The 17,546-nt window shown below is 52.9% G+C and overlaps 1 protein-coding gene across 1 annotated transcript in view; it reads right to left on the bottom strand.

Annotated features, from left to right (window-relative positions):
- Positions 1-17,546, bottom strand: part of LOC136296082 (hydrocephalus-inducing protein-like) — a 73,158-nt gene that overhangs the window by 27,151 nt on the left and 28,461 nt on the right. Inside the window, exons 18-31 of the mRNA XM_066194906.1 lie at positions 15,621-15,859; positions 13,689-13,947; positions 12,911-13,054; positions 11,449-11,589; positions 10,643-10,959; positions 8,928-9,093; positions 8,346-8,444; positions 7,445-7,654; positions 6,026-6,154; positions 2,824-3,001; positions 2,185-2,315; positions 2,050-2,106; positions 1,164-1,285; positions 73-209 (exon numbers count right to left, since the gene is read on the bottom strand). Of these exons, the coding sequence (XP_066051003.1) occupies positions 73-209; positions 1,164-1,285; positions 2,050-2,106; positions 2,185-2,315; positions 2,824-3,001; positions 6,026-6,154; positions 7,445-7,654; positions 8,346-8,444; positions 8,928-9,093; positions 10,643-10,959; positions 11,449-11,589; positions 12,911-13,054; positions 13,689-13,947; positions 15,621-15,859 (2,329 nt within the window). The remainder of the gene's footprint in view (positions 1-72; positions 210-1,163; positions 1,286-2,049; positions 2,107-2,184; positions 2,316-2,823; positions 3,002-6,025; positions 6,155-7,444; positions 7,655-8,345; positions 8,445-8,927; positions 9,094-10,642; positions 10,960-11,448; positions 11,590-12,910; positions 13,055-13,688; positions 13,948-15,620; positions 15,860-17,546) is intronic.

The raw sequence follows: 17,546 nt of genomic DNA, 5'->3' as shown, positions 1-17,546 counted from the left end.
TTCAGTGGTTTAAGCTAATCTGTCTGAGACACCTTCTTCAAGCCCACAGGAAGTGTCTCCAGCACTGCTTACCTGTGTCCTGCAGGACAGACACATCCATCCGGAAGGACAAAAGCATCTCCCCAGGGTTGGTGATCTCCAGAGTGCGTCTCTCAGTGCAGCCCTTAAATACAGACCCCAGGTCCAGGACATACTCAAGCGGCTCAATGCTGGAAGAAGGAGTAAGGACAGTCCTTAAACCACAGCCTGGCTACAGCTTCAGTGGATGGAAGACACAAATAAAGGGGATAATTCTGTATTCATTGCTGTAAAAACTCAGCTCAAGCATACGAAACCCGAGGCCTGATCACCTGGCAATGACTTTGGGAAATCAGGAGGAGTGCAGGTCCTAGGTTTTATCAGCTACCCATGGTAGCTGAAACTAAAATTAGTTTAAAATGGACACTGGTCGCAGCTCCTCTGCCATGAAAAGCCAGTAGAGGTGAGTACACTGGGCCTCCACTGGTCTCAATGAAACTGCTTAGCCTCGTGTACAGCCTGAGCCTGAAATTGCCTCAGGGCCTAGAAGAAAGATTTGCCCGCACCGGAAATCTTCATTGTTCTGCAACCAGATCACATGATCTGTTCTGCAGAGCATCTTCCTCCTGAATGGAAGCCTCCTGTGCTTGTGCTGCATCATGATGGCGCAAAGGGAACAGACCAAGGAACCTAGATAAGCCCTGCCACCCCACCAGGATTCGAGCCATCTGAGTCTGCATTTTAAAGTGTTTGCTGACATGTGCAGTTCCCTTCTCCGTTCGTCTCGTGTGCTCTGTTAGCTGGAACCAAGACATCAGCTGGGAGTTGTCTCTTTTAGAGCTAGTCAGCAGGGACAGAAGTTATGTGGCCTGGAAGGGCTTGAAGGTCTGTGCTGGGTCCCCTCAGCTGCAGGGACAGAACCCCACACCTGTGGGGAGCCGAGCAGTCCAAAGCTCAGCGTGGTGCTGGGGAAGGGAGGACACTCCTCTGCTCAGATGTAGCCTGTCAGCCACCGGGACCAGACCCTTTCTGAAGTCCCCGGCTATTCCCCAGCTGTGCAGACACAAGGAGCTCTCAGGAGAAGGAGACATTGCTGGATGTTCCCCACGGGGCACCTGAAGATGGGGATGGGAATCCTTACTCACTTGATAAGACTCTGGAGCAGCTCCTTGTCAGGAAACCCGCTCTTCGGGAGATGGGATGAGAGCTTTTGCTGCACCTCCAAACCAGCCTTCTCTGCCATCTTTATCTGCGCCTGGGTGTCTGTCTGAGAAAAGGGAAGACAGTGGCTGCTTAGCAAAGGTCCTTCCCAAGGCCCAGCTTGCACCTGAGAAAGGATCCCACCCTGCTGCTGTTGAGAGGGGCTGTGGGGTCCTCCTGTCTGGCTGCTCAATGTCCGTGACACCGCCTGCTCTTAGCCAGGACCTCATCTCCAGGGAAGTCACTCCCACATCTTTGCCTGCCCAGCCACTGTTGGCAAAGCTGATCTGGCCGGGCAGACAGACAAGCCAGGAACCTTCCAGAGCTCCAGATCCTTGCTTGCCCCCAGCCAGTACCAAGGCAGCTTGGACAAAAGCTGTCTTGAAAGGGAACCGGGAAAGCCTTGGAAGCCTTGTGCCTTGAAAGGCACAGCTTGGAAGCTGGTGCCTCGTGGAGATGAGCACGGCCAGCACAGTCCCAGGGCACAGTCAGGCACCTACTGTACAGGTCTGTAAATCTGACAGGGCTTGGGTTGGGACCAGCAAACTCCCCAGAAATGACCTGCATCTCCTTCAAAGCGCCATCAACTCCATCCCTTGAGCATGGCCTTCAGGATCTCTCCCTGGGGTAGCCAGGAAGCTGGTGCAACACCAGAAGAGACCATGACCAGAGTGGCAGCCCTAGGGGCAATGCTGAGGTGACACATGGCTGTAAAGTGGGCAGGGAGGTCCCAAATGCCATCAGGGCACCAGGAAGCTGCTGTGGGCTGCAAGGGGCTCAGGTGACACAGAGAGGGTGGCATGTGCCAAACTGGGCTGCAGCTGTTCTTACTGTATCGCCAGAGCCAAGCAAGCCGGGCTTCTGGTTCTCAGTCTTCGGATTCCGAGTCTTCGAGGTCTGAGTCTTTGAGGTCGGAGTCACTGGGGGCTGAGACTTCGAGGTCTGAGTCTTTGAGGTCGGAGTCACTGGGGGCTGAGACTTCGAGGTCTTAGTCTTCGGGCTCTGAGTCTTCGTCACAACAACTGATTCTTTCCTTTGACGTTGTTGTTGCTGCTGTTTTACATGCCGTTCCAATGGCTCCTCATACTTTTCATTTCCTGAAGGAAGAAAACATCCACAAAGAGAAGTGTGAGCAAAGTGCCAATCCCATTAAAGCTGGGAAGTCCCTGCCTCCCAACACTGGTTCCTTCCAGAAAGAAATCCCTCAAGCCATCTATGGAAAGTGGATGCTGCTGCTGCTCCTCTCTGCATCCTCACCCATCTGCCTCCCCACAGAGGAGCATCTCATCCCCTGCAATGTCACACAAATCCGAGCCTGCCAGAAGCCCTGCCAGCCTCTCCTAGAGCTTTCCCAAGCCTTTCAGTCTAGCCATCACCCTTCAGAACCCTGCCAGATGTGCTGGCAAGCTCTGCAGGATGGTTTCTGGGACAGAGCCCACATGGGATCCTTGCTCAAGACTCATGAAGCAACCAGAGAGCTTGAGTTGGTCTGGGAGTCCTGCAACCCTCCAGGCTTGCTGGAGGTGGGCACGAGCTGCCCCGTGGGCATATGGTAGGGAACAAAACCAGAGGGGCCCCTCCTGGAGGCAGACAGCCAGTACCCACCTTTGATGTTCCAGGGCAGGTTCACACTAAACACGGGAAAGGATGCTTCTCCTTTCAGACGGATACTTTCTGGCTCCAGGTCACCCACTTTGAGGTGGTAAGTCCTGCTGAAAGCTCCTGGTAATCCTGGCACGTAAGAAAAATTCAGCTCTTGCGTCTCGCCTGGTGCAATGGAGCCCTGCAGGGACAGAAGAGAGAGGGAATGCATCAGAGTTTGATGGGGAATGGTTCAGGGGACAGACAGGCTGAGAAGACAGGTTCTCATCTAGAAGAAGCCATCAAACCACACCACCATCATGATAAATACATTACAGTGTTGGCTTTTGCAACTGTTAGAGTAAACACTGTATGTTTTATAATGTTGACTTTTGTAAAAGAAGTTTTGCTAAAGTTTAGAGTTCTTTTAATTCAATTCTTTTGTTGTGATACCAATGCTGGTGAAGAATTGTTGTAATATTAACATTTAGCCAATGAAGGAATTGAAGCCTGTTGAATGTGTCAAAAAGTAACAAAGGACCAGGACTAGGACAACCGCATATGCTCCAAAAAGGCCGGACGGAGAAGGAACTCTGTTAAAACGTTGGAATACAAAGAACTGCTTGTAAATACGGATTGGGCTGATGCAATACCCCGGGTATAGAAGGGGTGTTGTGTTGACTGGTGTGTGCCTCTGGCTGCAGCTAGTGTGGCTAAGCAGGCAGTGCTGTTCCTTCTGCTTTATTGACTTTGGCCCCTATTGTCTCACACTAAATTTTCTTGAAATTTTAACTGATGAGTGGGCTTTGCTTCTCACACCTCCTACCTTCCTTGTGCCCAAAAGATCGAGCCACTGACCCGGGGGTGCAGTGTGTCCTCCCAAGAGCTCATCTGCCTGCAGCCCCAGCACAGCCTGATGTGATGTGAGCACAGCTCTGCTGCTCATGGGGTTCGCCCTCTGCCAGCAAGAGCCCGCCTCAACAAGAAAAGGCTTTTTTTGCTATGGAAGAGAAGTCCCCGCACTCAGCAGGGCCAGCAGCTCCTCCCATCCCTTGTAGGACAGGCATGAAGAAATGGGAAAGCAAATCGGCTCCCTCTTCCCACTGCAAGGAGGGACAAAGGCAGGAGTGCTGCTTCGGCTCAAAGACACCCAGGCAGGACTGAGAAGCTTGGACAAATGGTGGGATGACGCTGCAAATTTTTCTCATCGCTCCTCCAGCCCCGCTGCTCCCCGGCCCCCTCACTGCCCCACAAAGCCTCTGCACAGCACAAAGCTGCAGGAGGCAGGGACCAGCACGCCTACTGAAGGGCTATGTAAGTGGTTCTTAGCCCTGGCAACGGGGAGGCAGGGCAAAGGACAATGTCCTGTGTGATCACACAGCCTGGGTAAGGCGACCCTCAGAAACGCTCCAGCGCCAGCAGCCTGACATCTCAGCCGTCGGGGTCCCCAGAGTGACTGTGAGGTGCGGTGGTGTGGTTTTTATCATGAGTTTTAATGTAAGATAGTTGTTCTTTGTACCCTGGTTCAGTGCCGTTGTATTTTTAGGTCCTTTTTGTTACAAATTGTAAGCTTCTCCCTCAGCCTGCCCCACATACAACCCCTGTTTGGTTCACCTTTCCCGCCTTGGTTACCTGTCCACCATTCGTCGGGAAACCCTCCCACCCTGCCAGTCACCCAGGGCCTGTCCCCCGGGTCCAGAAGCTTCGAAGGGAGATCTCTGGCGACTGGCTGGATTGGAAGCTTTCCCCTCCTTCCTTCGGATCATTGGTATTTAATGTTAATGCTTGTTACGTCAGTAGACACTCCCCAGTTATACCCCACTGGTTGCACGTGTAGCCACCCTGAGTTTCCAGCCACTGTATAAAACCCTCTCCCTCCTGAGATTCAGGGTCTCCCTGAAGCACCGGTCGCAGGCTGAGGGCTCCCTCCTTCCTACCAATAAACCCAATTTGCAGTCAGGCCTCTTGAGAGTCCCGTCTTTCTTCCTCCGCATTCCCAACGTGGCAGGGCAGGTCGGCAGCCAAGACCCCACATTTCTATAGATCGTGTGGAGGCGTGTCGGGGCTAGCCGGCCGTGGGAGGACACGCACCGCCGCAGTGGGGAACCAATTCCAGTTTTATTTGTGCCTCACCGTATGTTATAAATCCATTTTCTGACACGGGGTGAAAAATTACTACAGGGGCTGCAGTCGCGTTGGGAGCCTTAACACACTCCAGGCGTGGAGGAGGTTGCAAGGAGAAGATGCAGGCAGGCCCCGTCTCGGGGGGGCTGCAAGCGACCTCTCCCTTGGGGGAGGGCAGACCGCGAAGCCCGGGCAAACTTTGCCCGTCTGACTAAGTCTTCCCAAAAGGGCTGAATTACGGGAGGAATCTCGGCGCACAAAAGCAGTTAACGCTGCCGGTTTCCCCCCGCCATTTTTGGTTGTGGTCGTGCCGGGAGCACCTGGAGGGCCCGGCTCCCTGCAGAGCCGCTCCTTCCCCGCCTGCCTACCCCGCTGTCGCCGCTTCCCCGCCGGCCACGGCCCCGCAGCGCTCCGCCGTTGCCCCGCGGGAGCAGCCGCCGCGCCGGCCGTGCCCAGCCGCAGCTGCGGAGCCCGGACGCCGCAGCCCGCGGGACCGCCGCGCCTGCCGCGGGCGCGGAGCGCGCCCAGCCCGCCGCGGCAGCACGCTCGGGGCGCTGGCCGCACACGGGCTCCTGCTCCAGCCGCCGAGCAGGACGCCGACACAGCGCCCCAGGCTTCCAGCGGTACCGCTCTGTCCCTGGCTTCTGTTACTCCCTCTGTTTCCCATTGTCTCTCTCTGCTCTCTTTTCTGTCCCCTTCTGGTCGGGGCCGTACCCTTTCTTTACCAATTTCCAGATGTAATATTTGCTGCCTTTGTGCCTTATTTTCGCCCGAGAAATCTATCAAAAAGAATTCTCCTCTGCTCCCCTTACAGCGGGACGGGACAGTGACCAACACACTTGTGCCTTCCGCCGCTGTCTGCCGTGAGACAGCAGAGCCACCCGCCAGCCAAGGCCGTGGGGGAGTCTATCAGGACAGCACTTGTCTGACCTTCTCTGCCCCCAGCAGAAATCGCTCACACCCTTCTCTCTCTCATGGCTGGGTTTGGGGTATTCCCCTCTGACTTTTTTGTCCCTTTCCCCCCCCGCCCCCTCTTTTTTCCCTTTAACGCTCTCCTGGGCCACCCGACACAGGGCTGGGGTGAGTCACTTGTGCTACTTACTGCGGTGGGCTTGACCAGAAACACACCAGGCAGATCCTGGTCTGCAGTGCTAGGGTTTAGCACCCAGTTGAATTCCATATTGCAGGTGTTCTCCAGGGTGACCGTGGTGTGATGAATTTCATTAAACATCTGGAGAGAAAGCACAGGAGCAGGAAGTTACAGACCCAGGCCTGCGGCTGGGAATTTCCTTCCTCTCTCCCGGGGTTGAAAGCAGACCTGGGAGCAGGGACCAGGGAGGAGATACGGGCCCTTGGGAAGCTGGGCAAGCCCCAGGCACAGGGCACCTGCACAGGACCAGGGAGCTCTGGCAGCACACAGACATGTGGTGACGACCACGTGAGGGCCAGTAATAAATGAACCAGGGGACACAGGCCCTCTGTGCTCTCAGGGGTCACCAGCTGCCAGGAGAAACAAAGGAGGTGGCACTGAGGTGCGTGAGATGAATCCAAGAGTTAGGAGGTTAAAGAAAGGAAGTTGTTGGTTCTTGCGTGTTGTTGTTTGGATTGTTTGGATTTGTTCAGGTCCTGTTGTTGGGTGTTGCTGTGAGCTGGGAGAGGGGCAGGGTTGAAGACCTGACTGAAAGGCAGTAGGATGAGAGGGGAGGGGACAGAAGAGTTGGCGGTCAGAGAGAATGGAAGTTCCCGAGTACCATCCAATGGGAAGGAGGACAGGGACCACCCTGGCCGGGTAAAAAAGGGATAAAAGAAGCCGTTTTGGTGAAAGGGGTGTGTGTGCTGAGCTCCCGGCTCTCGGGGAGGGAGACACACCCGGCTCAGCTGAATTGTTACTAATGAACAGTTTTCTTTTGCTTCGATGACTTTGTCCCCATTGAATTGTATCTAAAAGTCAGTGCATTTCTAAGACAGGCATTCCAGAAGAAAAGGCACCTGCACGCAAGTATTGGCAAGCAACATGCATGCAACAAGGAGACTTCCTTGTAACACAGACAGGGCCAGCAGCTGAAAATATCTGTGGGCTTTCAACTGAAAGAGAGTGAAGTGGGGATTCTTCTGGGACAGTCTCTGCAACTGTAGTGACTGGAAGCCCAAATTCTTCCCCTGATTATTGTGTGGGTTAAGCAAGAGCTTTATACAAGAGCATCTCCTTGGAGGTCAGGCTTTGGGAATGGATCAGCAGAGGGATGTCTCAGGGACATGTCCCTCAGAGCATCCCCACTGGGACCCTGCCTGCCCCAGGAGGCAGTGTTTCTCAGGGTACCTTTCTCAACATTTTGGGGAGGCTTGGAGATGACCATTTGAAGCCAGCTTGAATGCCGGATTTGTCCCTCAAAGGTTGTACTTCCAAGCCGCAGGCCAACAAAGGGGCTGGGAAGGGGAGGGAGGCCTGGACTGAGGCGGGCAGGAACCCGCTGGCCGTGGTTGCAGGGCAGGGAGCTGTGCCAGGGAACATGTGGGGTACCTGTAAGCCGCAGTCAACCTCCCGGGAGCTCAGCAAGTAGCTGACACGTGAGGCCTCCCCGGTCAGCTTCACCTTGTAGGTGGGGCCTCCCTCCACGTGGCACAGCGCCGTGACACGAGCGATGGTGTCGAGAAGGCCAAAGAAGGTGAAGGAGGCCTGCTGTGTCTCTCCTGGCTGCAGCACACCCGACACCGGCAGGATACTGAAAACCTGGACGGAGGACAGGAGAGATTGAGGTGTTGAGCATGGAATTGGATGCAGAAGAGCTTCTTGGAGCAAAGTGCAGCTGTAGCCAGAGGGGGCTGTTCCTCAAATACAGCCAGAATCATCCTAATCTCATCTTGTATCCATGCCAGTGACCAGTGGAGGGAACACCATGGGGAAAATCTTCTCCCATACTCGCAGATCAATGCATTAATTAATACACTACATTAAAGTGAACTGGGATGTGTCCTGGCAGTAGAAATTCTCTCTGATGCACAACTTGCCCTTAAAAAGCATTTCTTACTGCTTTTAGAAAAGGAGGCGACTCAGAGCCAGAGCTCTTGGAGCTCAGGGAAGGATTCCAGCCCAGCTCATCTGACTCCTGAGGTTTTCCCCACCCCGCTCTGATTTCTATGCTGCTTTCTCAACGTGCTCCAGCAAAAATTTCCTAAGGACCACCTGATGAGGTCCAAGGGGAGCAATGCCCTCCATCGGTGCTGCACAGCGTCCTTGGGCAGCCCTACAACATGTCCTGCACAGCCTCTCTAACAACCAGTTGCTTCAGCAGCACTTTGCGATGGGTCCGGAGGGATGTGAGGCCCCGCTGTGGGCAATGCTGAGGGCCACCAGTGGGACTGGGAGCTACAGCCCTGCTTGCCACACTGGAAAAGTGGGAGTGAGACAGATTCCCTCTTACCTTCTCAGTTTCGAGGGGAGTGTACCCTAAGTCCATGAAAAAGGTGACTCCCTCCAACCCTGGTGGGACGTAATACTTCTTCCAAGTACGTGGTGGCACCTGAAAAACAAGCCATTTTCTATGCTAGGAAGAAGAGACAGCCACTTTGCAAAGTCTCATTTTGTAAGACAGCTTCAGAGCCACCACTGTGATACCAGCTCTTGGGTGAAAAGAGAGATCTGGAAAGAGGTCGTCTGGCTGGCTTGGGAAGAGGGTACATGGAGATCAGGACTCATCACAGCTTGCTCTGGGAAGGAAGCTGGAGGTCCTATCATCATGATGCAGACAAAAGCCTCATCTTACATTGTGAAGAAAACAAGGCAAAAAACCCACACTCAACACAGCATCTGAGCAGGTTTCTCCAAGGAAAACTCTCCTGTTTCTCCCTCCCACACACCCCATGTCCAGCCACCGGCCCTGCTGCCCAGCCCGCTCTCAGGGCACAGGACAGCAGGGCGGCAAAAAGGGAGGTCAGCACGAGCAGGACTTGTTGGTGGCAAGCTAGGGAGGTAACACAAGCAGTAGGTGTACAAGAAAATCTACCTCTGCTCCTGAAGATTGGCCAAGATCCCGTGATTCTTCCAGGGCTGTGGCTGGCTCCTCCGCTTTTCTAATCCTGAAGCGTCTCCACTGAGTTGCCGGCTTATCCAAACGGAATGACACCATCGTCGGTGGTTTGGGTTGGAATTTAGGTGGGCAAAGCTCATGTCTGGAAAAGAACGTAACTATGAACAGGGACCTGCAGTGGGAGGAAAGGACACCTGCACCAGTAGCTCCTGCTCAGGATGCAGCCCCGGGGTGGGTGCTGGTGCGTTGAACTGAGAAATGGTTTGATCCAGCCCTTCCCAATCCAGGCTGGAGCAGGTCCCATCTAAAGGTGGCCCAGGGCTGACACTGAGGTAGCAGTGGTGCAGGCAGCTGCAACTGCTCGCAGTGAGGAACTACAGAGGACATGGATTCACACCTCGTGGGGATGCAAAAAACCACAGTGGGAGAGGAAAAGACAGGGAAGGCAAGAAAAAGGGGAGATTTGAGGCACCAAGGGGCAGACCCAGCCAGTGATGAGCCGGCACAGCCCCCCCAGCGCCCAACGCCAGAAACTCTGCGGCTTTACCAGGTATTTATCAGGAATGTTTCCCTGGGAGTGTTGGGGAGGTTGGCTGACATTTTCCAGCACTCCCAGGTGACTCAGGTCACATTCCCCATTTTAAATTGAAGCAGGTGCTCAGGGTAACTCTGCTTGTGTTTCTAATGCCACGTGAGGGACAAAGTTGTGCCGTGCCTGCCTGTCACCCTGCTGAGATACAAGTGCTTCCCACACAGTCAAACACAACCTGGATGCTCCATTCCCAGACAGGCATTCAGTGCCTGCTCCCCAAAGAAAAACTGTCTTTAGCTTTGTAGCTTGTTATCTGGGGCTGGGTTTCATTTCTGCATGAGGCGCTCTCTCACCATAACCCCCAAGAGATCCCTAATCATCTGTTCCACTCTCTTTAGTTTTAATGAATGGTTTGAGGCAACTTCCCAGGACCATGGTGCCCAGACAATGTTTTTCACTCTAAAGTAGTGGAGCGAGAGGCAGGGATAGGAGAAGATGTGATGAACAAGTCCTGCTGTCAAGCAGTACAGAACCTATAAGGGACATGTTGCAGTGGGGAAAAGTCAAAGTGAGTAACAAGTGTCACAAAAAGAGGGTCGTGAGGAATCCAAGGTGTCCACTGAAAGCTGACCCCTGGGAAAGAATTTGTCCTGGCACTAAAGGAGTTGTCTCAGAAAAGAAGGAAAGGGAAGGTAACAAGAGGTTCAGCATCAGCCCAGTTGCTAAGTAGCTCTTTCTCTGGTGTTGGGACTTTCTGGGCGTCCTCCAGCACAGCACAAGGGAGGAAGGCAAGGAGCAGAGAGCAGCTCCTGCAGAGAGGACCCATCCCAAAGCAAGGGGGCCAAAAGGGCCTCCAGCAGCACTGTGGCAGCTGGGACTAGGAGCCCTTCAGCAGGGTGGACAGTGCCTCAGGCCACGGAGGTCTGAGAAAGCAGCCTTTGTCCCAGCTTTCCTTCCCAGGGGAAACCACAAGGAGCACCAAATTGGTGGCAAAGCTATTCCCTGAGCATCCAGCCTGACCGCAGCCGGTCAGTGTTATTTGCACAAGGACAAGGCAGAAGCAGTTTGTCAGCTCCTAGGCAAACAGCTTTGTTCTTTGCAAAGTACTAACAGGACACCAGGAAGAAGAGCTTCAAGGACAGGGCAAAGGTGCACATACCTCAACTTCTTCACATGGTCGTCCATCTGGAATGACCAGTGGTACTTGACGGGAAGTGGGCTGCAGTTGGTCATCTCCAGAGAACGCTCCTGTTTCGTGCCAGCCACGATGCAGCCAAATTCCAGGGTGCTGGGCTGGATTTGGAGATTTGGGAAGTGGGCTTCCCCGCAAAGGGTGATACGCTCCACATAAGGATGGCCCCTGACCATTTCTATCTTCAGGATCTTCATTGTTTTCCAGCTATTAAAATCCCGTCCATAAGCTGGGTCAAATGCGATGTAGAGGTGACAGGTCTGCCCAACGTCCACTGTCACAGGCTGCAAGCAGATGAACAGTAATTAGTCACCTGTGGGATGACATCCCAAGGTCTGACAGCATGAACCAGTAAATGCTCCAAGTGTGACACCAGCATGGGCTTCTCAGTTCATCGTTCATTTCTTTACAGCAAGGGTCTGACTGCGGGCACCACACTCGAGTCCAGGATTCCCTCAGGCTCACGTTTCTGTGCTCAGCAGCAATACAAGGGGTGGCTGCTGGAGAGCTGGGATGCTTTCCAGGAGACACCTTCACGGCATGGCTTGCCCAGACCTAGTTGCCTGCTCCCTTCTCCTTGTGCCTGAGAGCCAGGGTGGATCTTCTCAACTCAGATAAGTTTTTGATTCCTTCAGCAGCTCTGCTGATGCACTTCAGGCCATCCCACTGCTGACGCTACAGATTAAACTTCTTGACTTAAGGACGTCCCAACAGAAGTGCATCACCGCGTCCCTCCTCTTCAAACCCCACTGCAGGAGTCCGGGGCTGCTCACCTGGCCATGTGGGAGTGGCTGCTGGTCCTCACTGCAGACCTGAAACGGCTGCTCCAAGTAGAGCATAAGGTCGAGTGGCAGCCGGCAGGTGTTCTTTATAGCCAAAGGCTGGTACTGCAGAGTCAGGACATCACTGGGTTTCTACACAAACAGGAGACAAGGAAAAACAACCTCAGCTAGTCACAGACCTGCTTCTGCTGCATCTCGCAGTTTTCAGTCCCAGAAGTGCACACATTTCCATTTACCCTTTTTATTTGTTTCTACACTTCCAGGAGATTTTTCTTTACAGCAGATGCTTTTCATGTTTAGAAACCACAGCACCCTCTGGGGGACAGGGAAACACTCCCAGGTACAGATGAGGAAATGGGGCCCTGAGAGGAGGCAGCTGCTTGAACAAGATCTAAAGCAGAAAGTGATTCCAGACCATTTGTCTCCAGTTTTGTCTCTCTATTGCACAGAGCAGCACTAGATGATCTTCACTCACATACAGCCATTTCTTACAACCTGACTGGCTCATAAAGCAGCTTGTCTGCAGGATGCGTCCTGCAGTCCCTGCTACAGGGACAAGGTGTCTGTGGTCTCAAAGCTATGATCAGCCTAGGCTCTTCCTTCCTTGTCTGCATTCTGCTGGGCTTCCTGCATGGTTTAGCGAAACCAGGGAGTTTGGGAAACTAGTTCTGCATGTACTGGTATCAAATAGGTGCCATAGTATGCAATAAATCAGTTTGCGTGTGTGGCGTCAAGCAGAACCCAGGCAGAATCAGGGAGAGCTGAAAAGCTTCTAATTACATCGGAACTGCCTGTTCCAGGGATTCTGTACTTGAGTGGAAACCTGGGAACCAGAGGAGAGGCCTGAAACTACAGAAAGCAACTCATGAAACATCTTCTCTTTTTCAGACAACTTACTGAGAGGGAAGCATGATGCTGGAGTTGGGATCCCGAGACTAAAGGGCACCTGCTCTGCCTCAGTGTTATCATCACTGCAGCTGCAGGGTGTCTGGGGGTGCTTTGAAGCAGGTGAGGCTTAGGGAAATGCACAGAGCTATACCATATAGCTATACCATACAGCATTCATGCCAACAGCAGAGAAGGCAAAGAGACACAGGAGATGCTGGGTTTTTCCTTGTCAGCCTGAGGAATTCACAGGAATCTCCATTTTTTCCCTGCTTTCCTACAGCATCGGTGTACAGACATCACCGTGCCCTGAAGGATCCTCAGAAACCTCCCTTTACCGTGAGCAGAGAAACTGGCATTTCTCTGGAGGTGGCCACGATCCTCCTTGGCAGTGCAGCTGTAACTGCAGTTTTACTTTGGGGACGTTAAATACCAGTCTCATCTCTAAAAGCATCTCCCCTCACTTTACAAAGTGCCTCAGGAAGGGTAAAGAGGGGCTTTTACACAAGCACACCCCGCCCTCAGCCATGCTGTTCAATGCCAGGATGCAATCCAGACACTTACTTACCTTCTCCACCCGGAAAGAGAATTGTCTGGCTGATATATTTATAGTGGGATCAATAAACTCGCAGGTAATGGTTGCTTCTATTATCTTCTTCATCGAGCCGCCTGTCCCAATGACAGCTTCGCAGATGGCGTAATTCTGCACCACCTGCATGCAAGAGTCACTTGTCACCAGTGGGTGGTGGCAGGGCATCCAGCAAATGCCCAGCATTGGCTCAGCACCCACCACCCACCACGCGCCCTATTCCTGCCACAGAGTTATGGTCACTGCCCGCTTTTCTTCCAGTGATGCAGCTTATTTATTTTGCACTCAACTGTCTGTAGCACTGCACCCCACTAAGCACAAAAGGCACTTGTGAGAAACTCCCCCCCTTCATATGGCTTTTGGTTTACTCTGTGCTTACCCCAGAAAAACCACTTGGCACTTGTTTAATTCACTTTCTTTTTGGGCTCCTAGTCTAAGTGTTACTAACTTATTTCTCTGTCCTTCTTTGCTGACTAAGCATGCAACGCTGTCTGCCCCAAAAGAGCAATATTTCCTTCTACCCCTACTTCGGGATCAGCACTAGGTTTTGGTGGCTGTGGAATCACAATAAAGCTGTAGCTGGTCTGATGGTGACCAGCAAGGAAAGTAAGTGGTGCTGCCACAGAAACGTGTGGTCTTAAACCAGTTTCTTGAAGGCCCCTGCTCATTTCCCCAGGCAAATGTCAAGGGACGGTGGAACGAGCCCAGGGGAGGGGATCTGATGCTTCCCCAGCTCGGCCCGTGGTGGGGACCTCACCTGCGCCTTGCGGGAGAAGCCTCGCAGCATCATGTCCACAGACTCTCCTGGCTTCAGGTCCATTGACAGCGGCTCCAGCCGAAACGCGGGGGCCGTACGTTTGGGCCTCTGGGAATCACGTTTGGCCGTGGGGCTACTGTGGGCTGAGGTGCTCCGGCCCTCCTTCCCAGCTGGCCTGTTACATTCCACCTTCCAGAAGAGCTGATGGAAGTGGTGGCCCCCATTTGTTAGTCTGAACTGACGAGCACAGGGAAGGAGGCTAGAAGAGAAACCAGAATGGAAAATAGTATGGGAGTAGCTGTTGTCCTGGTCATCAGATTGCTCCCACGGAGGATTCTGAGCTGTGAATAGCTTGGAGACCGTCTTCATTTCCAGCTCTTAATGTGGACCGGGAACAGTGTCTGATAAGCTGCCCTCCTGATGTCGTTATTGCAAAGAGGAATATGATTCTCATGGTAATGTAGCATTTTCCAGGCCAGGCTAACAGGATCTGGTGTTTTCCGCCAAAATGTGTGTTCTGGGGTGATTCGTACTGTTACTGTATTTTGTATTAATCTGCACCCAAAACTGTTACTGAATCATTGAGATCCTGCACCTGAGGCCCTTGTGTGCGGGGGTATGATTGCAGGCATTTTTAAAAGCCAGCGCGAAGGAAGTTTCTGGACGATCCCAGCAAGCTTCTAGAAATCACCTGTCTGCTCTAGGAGAGGAAACCAGGGGAGCAGGGGCTCTCTCATTCATAGAAGCTTTGGTTTTGCACCGGTGGTCATTTGTAGAAACTTCATTTCGCAATCAGAAACTGTTTTGAAGTGAACTTTGCAAACTCCGCTGGCAATGGGAAAATGAGCAAGGTCCTGTGTAGAAGTGTACCTCACCTGGTAGGGTTTGCAGCCCCACAGTGGCAAGGAGGCTTCCATTTAAGGGAAGGATTTGGGTTCCATTCTTTGTTTCACTCATGAGGTAAAACCCAGAGATTTTGATACCGTTTTTGGCCTTGTGCCAGGACGGAGACAGCTGTTGGATCTTTGAGACTGTGCCTCAAGCCCTGTTCCTATTTCTATTGGGCAGGATGCCAAGAATCCGGCCTTGATTGTTACAAACTTAAGAGAATAGAGGAAGATCCTCAGGGCATTTTTGGGGTGTTGTAGCAAGTGCAAAGGTCCTCCTTGCACTTGGCATAGCTTCTTCTCTTTTTTTTGGCACGGTTTTTTATTTTCACCTTAATTAAAACAGTTTTGCTTTTCAAACACCTCTGATCATGCTGCCTCGCTAATATTTTAGGCCATCCTGAGGCTGCCGGTCAAACCCAGAGGTGATGCACCTGAGAGGGCACCCTAACATTCTGGCCTCCCGCACAAGCATCAGTCCTGGGCAGGCAGGGCAGCAGCAGAGCCCACGAGCAGCGTGAGGAAGCGTTGGCAGCGGCACTGCAGGCCCCACACAAACCAGCAAGTTTCCATCTGCCTCTGGAACTGCTCTGCGGGCTCCTGCCTTCCCAGGGGGGTCGTCACCCTCCCGTCTCTTTGTTCCCAGGGCCCCTGCTTGCCTGGCAGGTGCCATTTCGGAAGGGAAGGGTGCGATGCCATCTTCCCTTGGTCCCGCAGCCACACGGAGGGCCCGCCTCATCCAGGCGCCATTTTGGGAACCTTTTGTTCTGGGGGAGCCTGCGAGACTATTACTTGACCAAGTGAGGACATAGATGTGTTAGAACTGAAGGCAATTCAGTGGCAATTGAGCAACTGGTTTCTCTTTCAGTGGTTTTTGAGGGTACCTAGCAACGCTCAACTGGCCATCACATGTCTCTAAAGGTATCTCTGCCTTCAGGGAAGGAGTCAGGGTCTTTGAACACTGAAGAAGATCGTGCCTGAAGGACTACAGCAAAACTGCTCCTTGTTGAGACAGAAGGAGAGGTGGGAGTGGGAGATCTCCTACCTGAATTGGTATCCCAAGTTGAGCTCCGGGGCAAATGGTTTGTCTATGACAATTGTGGTGCCAGTGCCAAAAGCCAGGAGGGTGGAGGTGGTCCAAAGTCTGTTCCCAATGAACAGCTGGAGAGCATCAGCAAAAACCCCAGTGTCATCCAGGGTTGCTGTGACAGTCACAGGAACCTCACCCCTGGCGGGGATCACTCCTTCCCTGGGTTCAATAACATAGCAGTGAGGTTTATAAGCCTGTAAGACAAGCATAACATGCATTTAGGATGGAAACCATACACCCTGGTCTCTTATGGGGTGTAAGAAAAGGAGAAGACTAAAGAGGGGAGGATAAAAATCCTAAAGGCCTAATTTCCCTAAATTTAAGCTGCAGTACTGGGGAACAGCAGAGCTTACACAACCTGTATTTTCCCCTCCTTTAACAGACTCTCACCTAATTAACCCAGTTTTGCCCAACCCAAGGGACGCTTATCCTCAGGAGAGTGTTCCTTCCCCAGTCCTTCTCTGGAGTGTGTGCCAAGGAAAGCTGCTTTCTCTCTCCTGGCTTCTCACAAAGGCTCAGGGCCAGAGGAAGTCATGACGGCTCAAATCCCACTCCAGAAACCACACAGCTGGAGGACACTGCTGAGAGCCTGAAGAATATCTCCGCAAAACCAGTTGAGCAAAACCCCAACACCAAACTATCCTTTCCCAAGAGGCCCTCAATGCTTTTCAACGTCCCCTAAAGGACCGAGGCCCTCACTTCCCACTGATCATCCGCTGTAGAGAGGTGCCCCAGGGCCTTCTGCTTTGGAAAAGTCACCTCTGAATGGTTACAGCAGAGCAGGAAAGAAGGAAGCAGAGGGAAAACTGGATGACATGTGCTCAGTGGGCATGGCCCACTCTTCCTAAGAACTCGTGTCCTCTGGTTTCTCATGGTCTTCACAGATTGGCCAAGAGAGCTGGAAGCTGCCCAAAGGAGGGAGGAAAGGCCCCGCACCAGCACAGCTGTACAGACACAGCTCTGCAGGTCCAGCCCTGGAACGAGCACGTGAAGCCCATCCTTTACACACCAGGCCCACCCAGCCAAGGTGCATTGCTCCCTGAAGAGGTGGAAGGCAGAATTTCATTGTGTAGTTCGAGAAAGCTGTCCTGGAAAAATCCCTCACTTTAAGGTTACATCTATCCCCCAAACAGCAGGAAAAGCAGCAAGAGGAAAAATCATGCCCCTCCTCCTTGGCTCAGGAGGCTGTGGCTGGACTTTCCCACATGGCCTGATGCTTTATCCACAGACACAAACAAGTCCACAGGATCAGGTTTTAACCAGTTCCAAGTTCAACACACCCAGCATGGAGAAGAGCAAACCTCAAGCCCCTCAGAGATCTCCCCCTCCAGCAGACATCCCACCCAGCCCCAGGCCCAGCCTACAAGCCCTTCCTGGCTGCAGCAGCCCTGCTCTCCCTGCCAGGGGAGCAGCCCCAGCTCCTCTGCCCTGTGCAGCCTTCACATATTAAACAGCCATTCTCTGCAGCCGGTCCCCAAAGATGCTCTTCAAAGGCACAGAGACCACAGGCTGGGGGGGTGCACAACCCCCACACATGTCTTTGTGTGGACAGCCCAACTGGCCTGACCCACAGCAGGTGTGAAAATTGCCTCCCCACCAGCAGTCTGAGGACAGACCTCACACCCTCTTCTCTACCATGAACAGCAGTTTGGCACAAAGCAAATGTAGATGGCACAGGGAAAGCACAGGGAAACCCATGCTCTCCGAGGAGCAAAGGACCACAGGTTTCTCTTGATCTCAGAGCTCAAAAACCGTGACACACACAGCTAAAGACCTTCCATAAAATTATGGGAGAACTTGTCAACACAATCCAGACGAATTTCTGCTCCAACATCTCTGCACCTGATTTCACTGAGGAGTGCCCCAGCTAAAACCACTCCA

The sequence above is a fragment of the Chamaea fasciata genome, unplaced genomic scaffold (assembly GCF_029207755.1).
Source record: "Chamaea fasciata isolate MVZ Bird 193981 ecotype frontalis unplaced genomic scaffold, bChaFas1.0.hap1 SCAF_12, whole genome shotgun sequence".
Lineage (NCBI taxonomy): Eukaryota > Metazoa > Chordata > Aves > Passeriformes > Sylviidae > Chamaea > Chamaea fasciata.
This window is presented reverse-complemented; position numbering and strand designations above follow the sequence as displayed.